Source organism: Seriola dumerili, unplaced genomic scaffold (genome assembly GCF_002260705.1).
Source record: "Seriola dumerili isolate Sdu_G_001 unplaced genomic scaffold, Sdu_1.0 BDQW01000036.1, whole genome shotgun sequence".
Classification (NCBI taxonomy): domain Eukaryota; kingdom Metazoa; phylum Chordata; class Actinopteri; order Carangiformes; family Carangidae; genus Seriola; species Seriola dumerili.
The window spans coordinates 3,870,189-3,884,936 of record NW_019174291.1 but is presented as its reverse complement, the minus strand read 5'-3'; the positions used below and the strand labels follow the sequence as shown (position 1 = coordinate 3,884,936).

At 42.5% G+C, this 14,748-nt stretch overlaps 1 protein-coding gene across 3 annotated transcripts; it reads right to left on the bottom strand.

Annotated features, from left to right (window-relative positions):
- Positions 1 to 1,855: 1,855 nt before the first annotated feature.
- Positions 1,856 to 14,430, bottom strand: rnf168 (ring finger protein 168). Of its 3 annotated transcripts, none has more exons than XM_022738462.1 (8): positions 14,172 to 14,430; positions 10,582 to 10,770; positions 9,279 to 9,474; positions 8,856 to 8,926; positions 8,413 to 8,568; positions 7,342 to 7,433; positions 3,804 to 3,873; positions 1,856 to 3,454 (listed from the first exon to the last, which is right to left on the bottom strand). In XM_022738462.1, exons 2-8 carry the CDS (start codon positions 10,744 to 10,746, stop codon positions 2,819 to 2,821), a joined length of 1,386 nt encoding a protein of 461 aa, XP_022594183.1. In that variant the 5' UTR covers positions 10,747 to 10,770; positions 14,172 to 14,430; the 3' UTR covers positions 1,856 to 2,818. The 3 variants fall into 3 exon arrangements, with proteins under 3 accessions (XP_022594183.1, XP_022594184.1, XP_022594185.1); XM_022738463.1 differs by having other exon boundaries at positions 14,352 to 14,430; XM_022738464.1 differs by lacking the exon at positions 14,172 to 14,430 and adding an exon at positions 10,928 to 10,974.
- Between the last annotated feature and the right edge of the window lie 318 nt (positions 14,431 to 14,748).

The window sequence follows — 14,748 nt, the reverse complement described above, 5'->3', positions numbered from 1 at the left end:
ATTTCTTAAAACCAGTAAAGTGGATAAAATTATTACAATTAACATTAAAAAGGCCTCAATATCAATTCTAAAAAATGACAGTGTATTCTAAGTATAAAATCTAGTCCAAAGTAAACTAAGCACAAGAACTAAGGCGAGGCCACTTGTGGGGAGGCAGACTACACTGAGGAGTGTCCAGGGGTGCAACCACTACTCACCTTAGGCGCAATACAGCAAATCCTCACAGCAAAATGGTGCATTCTATATTGTGTCCCCGTGCAATTACTCACATGCAAATATGTGAAGGGACCTCAATACGGATGCCTAGCCTCCCAACAAGAGGGCACTCTGCTTCTAAAAGAAAAGAACTAAACACAAAAATAAAAAAAAAATAAAAATAACAATGTAACCCAGTTGGCTTAACAAATGCAAAATATCTCAAAATAACTCAAGGAAAATATGTCAGAATCAAACAACTTAAACAAAACAAACCATGTGACTAAAGAAATACAGGACAGGCAAAATAAATCACAAAAGGCCAACAAAAAAGGGCAAAAATAATAGACTATGGCAAATCAAACCATAACTAAATTAACACTAAGCTAAAGGCTGACTAAGGGCAAAACAGCAGTGGTTATGTGGCAGGGGAACCTGGAAAGGGGGGAAAACTACAATCAGCCAGGTTAGCCATACTGTGTATCAAAAATGCACTTTAAAACCACAAACCAACTCACCACCTCTGGTATGGGGCATTAACACAAACCACTGGTTATTCTGGGCAGGGGGCAAAAACGGACTTCTACACACGTTGAACCAATTCTTCAAACAAAGGTAAGCAACTATAAGACGCAGTTAAGGTAGAAACGTGCATACAGAACTGTTTTTTCCACATACCGGGGACACCAAACACCATCAGCCACAGCAGGGACAGATCAGGAGGCAGAGGGAACACAGGTGCATTATATAGCCTAGCCCTGATTAGGGGAGTGGCCAGGGGAGGAGTCAGGCCAAGGCTGCATTCACTCACCCTACACGTCCAACACTACACATTTACCTGCACTTAGGGGAATATTCCCCACCACACATACAATCTCAATGTACAGTCAAGCCTAAAGTTACTGACTTAACTAGCTGAACAGCTGGCAGGAACACCCTAAAGTCTACTAAACCGCTCTAACTGCTGTCGACAACATCAATATCATACATTCATGCCACTTGAAATGTTTGTCGGTATGGTTTGTCATTTTTTGCACTAATGATACTTTTTGGCCAACATTAGATGTTACTCACCAGTCTAAAAGAAAAGTTGTGAGCTCAGCATCAGACCACATCTCTTTACTCACCCAGAGCTGTCTCCAGCATTGGAAAGCAACACCAAGATTTACTTGGCGGTTTCCTTCTTTTCTTTGCCGTTGAACGTGGTTTCTTGTCCGGAACAGTCCTTTGGGATGGAGATAAAGATAGCTTTCCAGGAACTTCAGCCATGTCTGTGTTTCTGTGATGCTAGTCAGGACCTTTTCTTTTTTAATACTCAGGAGCTGTTAACTTAAAGCTGTGGAAGAAGCTGCTCTTCTTTGTGGGACTGAGGGCAGACCAGATCCCTCACTGACTCACACAGCATCTAGTGTCAAGGTGCTATTACAACACAGGCCTGGACGCAGCTAGTTGGTTAGCATGCTCATTTCAGTAGGTATCTCTGAAATACAATAAATGGAGGTCTTGGTCATGAGATCATCACTGTGGCTCCTTCTCATACTGTTGATCATGTTCATTTTTTAACATTTTAAACAAAAATTCTGGCCAGATCTTACGCATTGCACCTTTAAGTAAAACAACATTTGAACTAAGCATTCAGATTGAAACACGTTAGACTGAAGCAGTTTATTTTTATTTCTAAAACTTCACAAACATCGACTGATCAACAACAGCTGATGATAATCTCAGGCCCTTTTTTTTACTCTGAACAGATCAACAGTCTGTGGTCAAGCAGCACCCTGCTGTAATTGTCATCACAGCTTTGTGTTGAGATGAACACTATCATCACATACACAAACAGTGTGCTGCCATCCATCACACACAACCTGAATGCAGCATGAACACACTGATGTTTGTGGACAGTACTTAAGTCTTGAATAAAGAAAATAAGAAAATAAAATAAAAAAATAAAAAAAGGTACTGGTGTTTAAAGGCTGTTCTTTGTAACATCAGAGCTGAGGGGCAGACGAGGACATACGTCTTTAGTTTCACTCTGAATCCCTTCTCTCTATTCTCTGATACCTTTCTCTCACAAAGAAGCTTTCAAACAAAAATATATCAAGTCTAGAATAGCCCTGTTTACACGCTGAGGTGCAGGGTCACCTGAGAGATAGACCTCATACAGCTGAAGACTCCAGGTTAAGTAATAATGCAACATTAGATCTCTGCAGCTGGATCAACATCTGGTAACCAGGTGGAGGCTGTTAGATCAGGTTAATTGATGGCCTTTATGTCTTGGAAAACAGGTTGAACAAAATGAGATGTTGGACATCATGTTAGTCTTCTGATTTGTTTTTGGTTTGACAGTTTATAACCAAGTGAATAACCAGTAATGGACTGCAGCCTTTGGTCAGCTGCCCACATACTTTTGGCCATGTAGTGTCTCCAAACAAAGTCAAATGAAAGCAGGGTTCAAGATGACAAATTTCTGTTGGCACTTAACAGTTAATATTTTCTAAAGTTTTCTAAGAAAAGAAGAATAAGTGAGGCGGTTAAACAGAGACTGAGACCAGCAGGAGGAGGTCTGGACTGTTCAGTGGTGGTAGAGACACACCAGGTCACAGTACAGAAGGAGAGTAAGGGTTCAGCTACTTAGGCTGGAGAACATCTCAGTCAGGGTAGTCTGTTTACTGCCTCTGCTGGTGGGGCTGGAGGAGGATGAGGGAGTCTTTGTAGTCTTTAAAGAAGGTGAGGAGCTGGAGGTGGAGGACTTTGAAGACTTCCTGGAGGGTCCGCTGGGGATGTTGGTGCTGGCCTCCACCTTCCCTCCTCGGTTCCGGCGGAGCTGGTAGGCATCTGCAGTTCCTTTGCGTCTGTCGGTGGCTCTCTGTTTCTCCTCCTGGTCTAGCTCCTTCTGCAGGAGCAGAGCAAGTCGCCGGTCCTCCTCCTCCTGTTGCCGTCTGCTCAGCTGCTCCGTCTCCCACTCAGCCCTTCTCTGCAGGGACAACCCCTCCTCCTCCAGAGAGGAGGAAGAGGAGGAGGAAGGTAGCGAGTGACAGTGACAGTGTTTGGTGATCATAACCCCCTCCTCTGTTCTCTCCAGCACAGAGCTCTTCCTCTTGATTGATAAAGGTCTTCCATCTCCCATCAGCTGACTGCTGGGAGTCTGATCCTCCACAGAGTCCAGATGGAGCACTGGAGGCTCTGACCTGTTTGTCGGAGCGCCATAATAATCGAGCTTAGGGAGCTGCAGCTCCTCCTGAGGGAGGAGAATGTTCTCCTGAAACAACATCAGGATGAAGAGTCAGTGGTGTCAAAACATTCTTCTCTCAGCAAGTGTTAATTTTTTTACAGTGTATTGTTAGGTTTAGTCTCAGTCCTACAAAAGGTCTATGTCAGTCAACGTGAACATTTTTATTTACAGTCGATGAAAACAATGAACACTTTAGTCTTTTTTTTTTAATTTTTTATTTTTAATCACCACCATCAGACCAGTTTAATTATCACTTCAGTTAACACTTCAGTTTATGTCATACTTCAGTTTAATTAACACTTCAATTTAATAACGCTTCAGTTTAATAACACTGAGCTGAGCTATAACAGAAACATTTTACCCAGTCTGAACTGACCTTGTTAGCCCTGAAGCTGGAGGCAGAGCTGCAGTCTGAGTTTGTTTTAGATGGAAGAGGACACAAGAACCTGAAACACACAACAAAAACAACCATCACTTCATTAGCTGAACTTACAGACACACTTAAAAAGGTCCCTGGAGTTTTAGACCTCTGATAGCTGTTTTTCTATCAGTCTGTCCACCATTAATTTGTCTCATGCACGAGGACACACATGCTTTTGAGCGATGCCATATGCATTCCCACTGATTGTGTCACTTAACTGATCTACAGGTAATTCAAGAAACGTAGCAATACATCAACGGAGGTAGTATATAAGAAGAAGCTATCACTATCACCAGAGAGGTGTGGAAGGGGATGAGGACCATCTCTGGCTATAAAGAGAAGAACAGCCAGGCAACATCAGGTGATGTGGACAAGGCCAATGAGTTCAACCTGTTCTACAACAGGTTTGACACAGCCTCACCTGTTCTCTCTACCGCTGCTTCAGCTGCAGTGGAAAACATCATGTCTTGTTCCGGTACCTAAAGTACGGCAACCAGCTGAGATAAATGACTACAGACCGGTTCATCCTCAGCTCAGAGTAAAATCTATTAACTGCCCATCTTTATAATAGAGCTGGGAGATTAATCTAATTTTATTTTTAATTACAATTTCAGCTTCCAACGATTATGAAAACAAGATAATCGAGATAAAACGATTATTGTGCTGCATTCTGTTTCACAACAAATTTCATCCCCCCCTAAAAAAACCATCTGATGTTATCGGTTCTGCTCTCTGTACTGAAGAAATTAGGAAAATAAAATTCCTATTCTATTCCTATTTTTCCTATTTGTTATTACAACCTTAAAGTTCTCTTGCCCATTCACCAACTCTCTGACGACGCATTTTCACTATTCCATATGTTGAAGTTCAACTGCATCTCTCTCTCTGACCCTGTGTGTGAGGGGCAAGCAGCTCCGTGTCTCTCTCTCACACACTCACTCACACACTCACACACACACACACACTCTTAGTGACAATGGTGGAGAGCTCTAAGGGCCTGATTTACTAAAGCTTTGCGTGCGTAAAAACGTGCGCAAACGCGACAGCACGCGCAAACACATGTTGATGCTGATCTACCACCGAGGGCGCACCGAGGATTGCGTCTGTCAGTCGGGCAAAATAACACGCGCTATCCATTTTGCGTTTCTGCCTTCATGAATATGCAATATAGGCGTGCCTGCCAGAACGCGCAAAATATCGGGAGGAGTAGATGCAAATAGAATCATTTTGCGCACGCAATGTGATTTACCAAACCTGAAACTAATTGCGCTGATTATTTTTGCGTCTATATTTAACACGTTTGAAAGTCAAGTCTTAGGCTGCCTGGCACAGCCGTGCGCACAGATGGCTGCGGTCATTGTTGCAAGGAGGCGGCGTAGGCACGACAGGCAAGGGAGAGAACGCATCTTTTCTGTTCGTGTCACTCTTTTTGGAATGGCAGAAGAAAAAAATAATCGAGACATATCGGTTATCTGGCGATGCCATTTTGGAGCTTCTCCGTGAAGTAGGAGCTGATTTGGATCCAGTCACAAGGAGGAGTCATGCAGTGCCTGCTATGAAACTCACAAATGTGCTTGTTTGCCTCTTGTACCAGCACCTCCAATTCCGTGGCTTCAAATTTGCTTTTGCGCTTCCGTTGGGTCTGCTCGTTTGCATTCGCCACGGTGAACACCCTTAACTCGCGCAAAGTCCTCATTTAAATAGGGTGGGCTCAATCACTTTTGCACCTGTAGTCAATTGCGCTGTTAATCTAAGTAAATCACCCGCAAGCCCCAAACAGGCAGCACGCGCAATCTATCCGTGTGCGCACGCAATTTAGCGCTCTTTATTTGGGATCTTAGTAAATCAGGCCCTAAGTGTTCAAAAGTGTGAAGTGTTTTACCGACTAGCTCGAATGGGATAGATAGATGAATCATATGTCCATTATCTCATTGTTGATAATAATAATAATAATAATAATAATAACAGTTAATAATAAATAAACAATAATAATGAAATTATTTTATCACTTCCTTTGGCTGAGGTGTTGTATAGCCTGATGGCAGTTGTAACAAAGGATCTCCTGACCCTCTCTGTTCTGCAGCGCAGTGAGATGAGACGTTTGCTGCAGCTGCTTCTCTGTCCTGCCAGAATGTTGTGGAGAGGATGGTTGGTATTGTCCAAGATGGCCTCCATCTTACATTGCATGCATCTCTCCACAACAGTCCTGAGTGAGTCCAGACTCCTGCCAAGAACAGACCTAGCCTTTTTCACCAGCATGTCTGACATGCTGCTGCCCCAGCAGACTGCAGCATAAAAGAGTAAACTGGCCACCACTGACTGATAAAACGTGCAGCATTTCACTGAAGACATCAAGGGAAAAATGATGCAGCTCTGTCATTTCTGGTATCTGTGTTCAGGGGCCAGTCCAGTTTACTGTCCAGGTGCACATCTAGGTATTTATAAGTGTGCACCACGTCATTGTCCTTCCCTTGAATGTAGGTGAACTGTAGGGGGTCTAGTGCATGTTCAACCTGTGGCCTCAGAAGGTGGAGAAGCAGCCGCTCCAGGGTCTTCATGATGTGTGATGTGAGGGCCACCAGTCTGTAGTCATTTATCTCAGCCGGTCGTCCTACTTTAGGTACCGGAAAGAGACATGATGTTTTCCACAGGACTGGGACCCTCCCTGTTTGAAGGCTTAAGTTAAAGATCCTCTGGAGAGGCTCAGCCAGCTGGGCTGCACAGTCCTTTAACAGCCTCAGATACACACCATCCGGGCCTGTTGCCTCTCCATGACGTAGCCTCTTGAGCTCCGCCCTCACCTCCTCTGCTGTAAAGGACAGGAGACTTGACCCAGTGTGGAGGGAGTTGCAGCTGCAGTGTCAGGTTGTGGAGGAGATGCTGTAGGAGAAGCTGCAGCTGAAGCAGTGGGAGAGAGAACAGGTGAGGCTGTGTCAAACCTGCTGTAGAACAGGCTGAACTCATTGGCCTTGTCCACATCACCTGATGTTGCCTGGCTGTTCTTGTCTTTATAGCCAGTGATGGTCCTCATCCCCTTCCACACCTCTCTGGTGTTGTTGTGCTGCAGCTTCCTCTCTACTTTCTTTTTGTAGTCCTCCTTCTCCTGCTTTAATCTCCTCTTCAGCTCATGTTGCACACACCTGAGCTTCTCCCTGTCTCCTCCTCTTTCTGCTTGAGGAGGGTCTTGATGTTACTGGTGATCCAGGGTTTCTTTGGAAAGCAGTGTACAGTCCTTGCTGGTATTAGTGTCCATACAGAAGTTAATGTAGTCTGTGGTACATTCAACTGTTCTATCAAGGTCAGGGTCCTTGCTGTTATCATTTTCCTGTGACTCCAACAGGACATTCCAATCTGTGCACTCAAAACAGTCTTTTAGAGACTCACTGGCCGAACATTCATGGATTATATTAAACATGAAAACTGAATATCTAAGCTTAATGTCTGCAGTCTAACAGAATCAGTGAACCTGGTTCAGGTTCTGAAGTTGACTTACTTCTCAATCTGTCCGGCGCCGACCTCCTTCTTCTTCTTGGCTGGAGTCACTTCAGCAGGATGAAAGTTTTCCTGAGTGACTGGAGCTGAGTTCTGCAGGAGGAGCAAAAAATAAAACAAGGATGAGGAAGAAGGTAGGAGGACAGGAGGAAGAAGAAGGTGAAGACAGAATGAAAGACAGGAGGAAGATGAATTGAAAAACAAGAAGACGATGAAATGAAAGACAGGATGAAGAGGTTTAAAAAATAAAGGTCACACAGTTAAACTAGAATCACCTCCTCGTGGTTGTTTGCCTCCACCTCTCAGACTAGTTTCAGATTACATCCCTGTTTACCCAGAGTCATAGAAAATATTGACCATTGGTGTGAAATTTTGTCATAATTGCTGTGAGAAGTCTTGGGTAATGGCTAAAAGGTGTTTTGTGATGTCACACTGACCTCTCAGCACCAAAATCTAATCAGTTCATCCTCGAGTCCTAAAAAATGTTTGTGCCAAATTTAAAGAAGTTCCCTTAAGGCGTGACTGAGATATCACATTCACGAAAACGGGATGGACAGACAGACAACCCCCCTGCTTTGACTGTCGCCGGCGTGGAGGCATAAAAACTGGACAAAGTGATAAGTTAAAAACCTGCTGTAAGGAAAGACAACATTAAATTGTAAAAGAGGAGAGGAATATATTTAAACTACATACTCTAACTGTAATTGGAGGAATTTGTCTGTCCACTGTTGATTTTCTCAACAACCGCTCATCTGATTGACATCAAACTTTGCTTCAATGTTTCTACATGCTAGGTGAAGGAAAAGGCGGAACTAGACTACAAAAGGCAGAGCGGCACCTGGACAGTTTACCACGTGCACCATGCAGGAAAAAGGATCCAGCCCCTGGTGACAGCCACTGTTTGAACAAGCACCGCACCAGCGATGTGATAAACATCCTTCACAACTCTACTAAATGACACTGACCTGTCATCTGTCAGTGAGTTCATTTATGAAATGATGAATTGATGTCATCCTTTCCTTCTCAGCAGCTTCAGAATAAAAACAGAACCTGAACCATCATCAACTCTCACCAGCTGGTTGTTGAGCAGTCTGGCCAGCCTCTCGTCGTCCTCTCTCCTCCTGCTCTCCTCCTGCACCAGCTCCTCCTCCTCAGCCAACAGTCTCTGGATGTACTCCTCACTGGCCCTCCTCTCCTCCTCGTCCAGCACCCGCTTCTCCTCTGTCAGCTGAAGAGACACAGATGTCCCTATCAGTGTTTTCACTGTTGATTCATCTGATAATCGTTTTAATAGATCCAAAGATAATCAGTCAACTGTGACAGAAAACTGAAACTCTTATGCCTGATTTTCTTTGATGTGTGATTACTTCTTGAGTACACCAAACATCCCTCTGAAACACAACAGTACAACAAACTGTTACATAGCAGTACTGTCTGGCTCGATCCCTGCTGTTGTCTCGACCTTCACTGTCAGACTGAGAAACTCACAGAATGGAAAATAGAGGCAAAACTCACTTTAGAGACCTGGTCCTCGTATTCCTGCCTCAGCTCTCCAGGCCGACTCACTGTGGGAAAACACACTGAGACTACACACACACACACACACACACACACACACACACATCACACACACCTCACACACACCTCACACACACATCACACACACACACACAGCGTCTGATTTATTTCCTGCAGTTTGAGCTGTTCTAACAGATATTTCAACATGGCTGCTGTCAGAGGATCAGTTTCTAACTGTGTTTATGTTAAGTGTTGATGTTAGCTTAGTGAAGAGCTCAGTGAAGAGCTCAGTGAAATGTCTCAGGTCGTGTTGGTGCAGTTACAGGAGGACTAAAACATGGAGACTAAGTTAACACAGCAACTACACCAATACAAACTAAACACGTCACCCCTGCAGACTGTCAGTATTATGGGATGTACCTCCCGGGTCACCCTCGTCCTCCTGCCCTGTGAGCCGGCGTTCACACTGTGAAGGGAAGCAGATCTGGATCTGCCTCCACAGCTGCTGGTTAACCAGCGTGTTGTTCCTGCTGTTCAGTCGGGCCCAGGTGGAAACTCTCTTCCTGCACATGGGACAGCATAGAGTGGTTTTGTCCACCGTCTCCAGGAAACAGCCCTGAAACAACAAAGACGGAGACATCTCGTCTTCATTAACATCACCAACATCTGCCCCATAAAGATCCATCATTTAGATCAAACCCTGTTCTGTCAGTTGACGTGTTGTTTATTCATTGTGAGACAGAGAAACACAGATCAGTTAAAATGACTGTGTGAAGTGTGATCTTCACTTTCTCCTCAATGGTGTGATGATTTTTATTTCTGTCAGTGACAATCAACAAAGACAGAGTGAAGCAGAGTGAAGGTAAAGACCTGCAGCATCTGACGACTCTGCTGGATCTAACGAACTGCGATCAGATGATCGTTTGTTTGAAGAAGAGTGTCCACTCAGGATATTACAGAGTGATGTGTCTTCACTCACTGACAATCTTTGGCAGAGTCCAGTCAGTTGCTCAGAGAGAGGGTCAGAGGTGAATTGAAGAATTATTGAAATCACAGAATGGTCAAATGTAACATCCAGATCACAGGAGATGTTTCTTTGATTAAAGTAAAACGTGTCACAACATGTCATCAGAAATGAAGCAGTGTGGTACTACAGAGATGTGAGGGAACATGTATTTGGTACAGTGCCAACAAAAATCACATCATCGTCATCTTTATATTTTACATTGAAGTCATGACTCATCACAATAACTGCCAAACTAATCGCAGTATGATTTTTTCATATAGTTCAGAGAGAGCACATTAACCAACACACTCAGGTTTCACTGGACCCTTGAATGAGCTACAGCTGTTAAAAACTACCACTGATAATGTCATCACTTTAACCAAGGAAGCTGCTGACATCACCAGACCAACCTCTGAGAAAATAAAGATTACATAAGAAATTTGTTAATGAATCCGGGTGTTTTTCTAACTGGGGGGTGGGGGGTGTTTCTTCATGAATTGGTTATAAAATGTGGTCTGTTCCTCATCTAAGTCAATGGTATTGTAATCCCAATGTGCTTAAGCTAATACCACATAAACAATGATAACCTTTCATGTCTTTATTATCATACCCATTACACATTCACAGTGGTGCTGGAAAAAAGTAAGTGAACCCTTGGACTTAATAACTGGTTGAACGTCCTTCGCCTCCTTCTGACCAGGATTCAGTATGTGTTACCTTGCAGAAGGTGTGTGTACAGGGAAGTGTAACTGGCTCCATGAGGATCTCCAGACAGACAGGACAGCGGCAGTCATCCAGAGACAGTGGACCTCCTCTCCTCACCCTCCCCTCCTTGTCTGACACAGAGGTCGCCTCCATGTCTGACACCAGGGCCATTGTCATTCTCCTCTGTAGTCAGTCACAGCTCTGCAGGGAGGAACGAGGACTCAGATCAGCCTGGAGGAGAAACCTGGGTCACAGACTTCACATATAGACCACATTGAGATAAAAGCTCAGTCCTGGTCTACTCTTTTAACACCAAATTTAGCATGTATGTGGATTTTTGAAACACAGGTAAACCTACTAAAAAGGTGATTGACTCCTTTCCCCACTGGCAGTAGATGAGTTTCTGTTTTTCTGCTGTCTCACGTTCAAGATCACAAACGTGCCATAAAACACTGAGTAAACAGTAGAAAGCAGCATAGAGGCCTGTGTCTAAGTTACAGCACAGAAGAAAGACATTATATATACATATACACACACACACTTAAAGTTATGTTAATGTTTAATCTTGCAGTGTCAAGTTTCCATCACTGCTGACCGAGCTAGAGCCAATGAATACCTGTGACTACTGCAGTCACGTGACCCGGGACTGAACGCTGATTGTACCCTTTCACACTGGAAAAAAGACATATATTTGTGTTTTTTGTCGACTGTCAAAGGGTCTTTACATTTTACTGAGGCCACAATGACTGGTCACCACAATGGAGTGTCACACGTGCCGTCCATCAACACACACACCTCTGGATCAACAAATTGAATTTTAATACAACACACTAAGGACATAGGTGGAAGCTGTAGGGACCAGTGAGACCAGTCAGCTGACAGCTGTCCAGGTGTATAGTCTAGTGAACAGCTCTCGAGCCTGTTACATGCCAACCTGAGTCCATATTTGTGTGTTATATAAACATCAGGTCTATGTTTTAACTTGTGATAGCTGCTGATAATGTGATGGTTTGAGAACTACACACACCTGAGGCCTAAACTACAAAGCAGGATTTGAGGTTAGCAAAGTAACTTCAGGTTTAGCTGTGGGTTTTCAGTTCTTTGATAGTGGTTCACTTCACTTAAGTCTTACAATCATTCAATCTTACATTAACATGCTTGTTTAACTTAATGTCTACAGTCTATAGATGATCATGATGATTCAAATCCATAACACCATAATGAAGCATGTACCACACAACAACTTTTGAAGTCAGGGCTCACCAACAAAGTATTCAAGAGCAAAACTGCCAGCACATCAAACCCACAGACGCAAACAACAGCAGACCGTCATTCCCACTCAAATACAGGCCCACACAATGCTGTAGCAGAACCAAAAACACTATCAACCTAACAAAGAAGTGGGCAGATATGTTACCACCATTCAATATCTAGGCCTGTGCCTGACTAACATTAAAGGAATAGACCACAATAAACATTTCACATCATCTCATTCAACATTCCATATCGTGTACTGTATATTGTACTGGCCCATATATCAAAATGAATGGAAAAGATAGGATGCAGTCTATTCGCTCAAAAGCCTAAGCTAGAGTGAATCCCATCTTTTCCATTAATTCAGAAGTGAAAACATATGAATTCTATGGAAAAGGCCCTATAGAGTATGAATGAAAATAGACTATTTTCAAAGTTAAAAAAAAAAAAAAAAAAAACAGTTGACAAAGTTCGATTTTTGTGTGGTCTATGCCTTTAAGGAGTAGCTAGGGTAATGTTTCAGTCCTTAAAGTAGTATGACCTCCACCTGCTTGCTTACTGTCTTTATGACCTCCCTCGGCTTCCTTAATGCAATAACACATACATTTAAAAGTCACCATCACCCATATTATCCTGCTCAGTATTAAGCCTGCATGACAACCACAGAAAATACACACTGAATTATCATCTCAACTTACTCTTCTTTTGGCACCAAAAAGTATATATAAGATCATCATAATATGACCTCTCCTGCTTATGTTGACTCTGTGAATGAAATCTAATCTGAGTTCAATAAAGTAATTATGCCTTTGAACTAATATAATACACAGTAGCGGAAGAAGTATTCAGATCCTTTATTTAAGTAAAAATACCAATACAGCAATGTAAAAATACTCCTTTACAAGCAAAAGTCCTGCATGAAAAATCCTAAATCATATTTAAGTAAAAGTACATGAGTATTAGCAGCAAAATGTAATTAAAGTATTAAAGTAAAAGTCCTTCTGACTGATGTATTATTATACATTACATCATTAGATGATTGATAATGAAGCATCAGTGTGTCAGCAGCATGTTACTGCTTAAACTACTTAATATACAGTTTTACAAACAGGGTCACCAGATAAATCTGAGGGGTTAAAGATGCCTAATCAGAGAGGAAAGAAGAAAAAAGTTTTGGTTCACAAATCTGTTTTCAATTTAGACTTGTTCTCTAATCTTTGACTTTTGGTGAGATGTTTGATCATTTCAACATTAATGGAAATTACAACATATGAGAAGTTTGGAGGGGAAAAAAAAAAAAATCAGTATTTGATGAAGTGTTAACAATTCAAACATCTGGAATAGGACCCCGATTAAACACTGCTTTTCATAAGATGTAAGAAGCTAAAAAGTTGAAATGTACTTAATGACTTTCCACCACTGCTAATACAATTACTAAGCCTTCATCACACATGTATTTTAATATTGTTCAATTACAAAACCAGATAAAACTCCTAGGTGAAAACCAAGAGGGTGTTTATTAAAGACCTAATACCAAAAAGGTAAAAGACTGACTAAGCCACCACAGCCACACAAGACTATTAACATGAAATAATAAACTCTATATTGATGTCAAAACTTACCTTTACAACAACTAATCCCTCACTGTCTCACTGCTCATTACTGAGCACCTGTGTTTGCCAACATTAGATATTGGTAATAACATTGGAAATGAATGGGCGCTATCAGCTAGCTAACATTGGTTAGCTAAACTGTAACTTGAGGCAAAGGTTAGAAACAAGATAATGTCAGCGTTCATCTGTAGATACTTCACACAATCTAATCTAACTCAGAAAGTGTGTGGGTAAGACAGTAATGTGTATTAAACCAATTGGATAGTTTGCTACCGACACTTACATTTACCATCACTGTGGCACAGGAGTAAACACGACTTAACATCAGGGTTAGTAATTGTAATAGTTATAATTACAGGTAAGAAAAATATCTAGAGGTTGCAACGCCGCGGTGCTGTTGTTAGTACAGGCCGCAGGAGTTTGTGGATAATACCCGGAAATAACACACACGGTGTTTGTGGTAAATACGTCGTTAATTCAAAAATTCTTGCTCAGTCTGACGTTTTTTAAGTTAAAAGAGACAAACTGCAGAGTTTGAACTGACAATTGATAAATAGTTTCGCGTGTTTAGCAACCTCAATCTCGGATCAGCTTACAGCCAATGGGGCTAAAGGTTTAGCTTCTTTAGGCCACTGCTTCTGACGGAGCTAAAGTCCGTTTATACTTCACGGCAAGTTAATGGGCCAGATGTAAACGCCTGTCCACTGGTCCTTATACTGTCTCTGTAAAACTCACCCGAGCTCCGTTCCCCTGGACGTCTGTAACTTCAGCTGATACTAAAGTTAGCTTCAGGCTAACCATCAAACTGCAAACCGTAACAACAGCCCTTTGGACAGGTCACAGCTCCGCTGGGCAGCTCACTGTGACACCACGGGGCTTCATGTTTATAGAGTCTTGTGCCTTACAGAGACTCACCGAAGGCTAAACGGGTTTACCGGAGGTTAGCCTGTTAGCACCGAATACCCGCGTGAATGAACAGTTCGTACAGAGCGCTTGCGCCACACAATCCTGGCGCTGCCAGCTGGAGTAGGGTGTTACTGCAGAACTGGTATTGCAGGGACATACTATTGCCTTAAAGACTCGTACATTACAGCTCAAGTCCAGAGAACCAGCAAAGTGACAGGACATGATCAACATTGAATATGTGATGAATTGAAAATCACCACTGAATCATCAGAATGGCCTTTTATATTTACATTAATTTAATCCTTGAGTTTATAGTTGCAGACTTTCTCCAGCTTATTAAAATGAAACTTTATTTGCTTTAATCAAACTGTGGTAGTGTCGTTTTTTGTCCTCTCATCCAAAACTA

Excerpts from the sequence above, each read along its gene's own strand:
- rnf168 (XM_022738462.1), bottom strand. The coding sequence starts at position 10,746 with ATGACAATGGCCCTGGTGTCAGACATGGAGGCGACCTCTGTGTCAGAC. Across the intron at positions 8,569-8,855 it reads ACGAGGACCAGGTCTCTAAA|CTGACAGAGGAGAAGCGGGT; the intron begins GTGAGTTTTGCC and ends GTGTCTCTTCAG. Across the intron at positions 3,874-7,341 it reads GGCGCCGGACAGATTGAGAA|GTTCTTGTGTCCTCTTCCAT; the intron begins GTAAGTCAACTT and ends TGTGTGTTTCAG.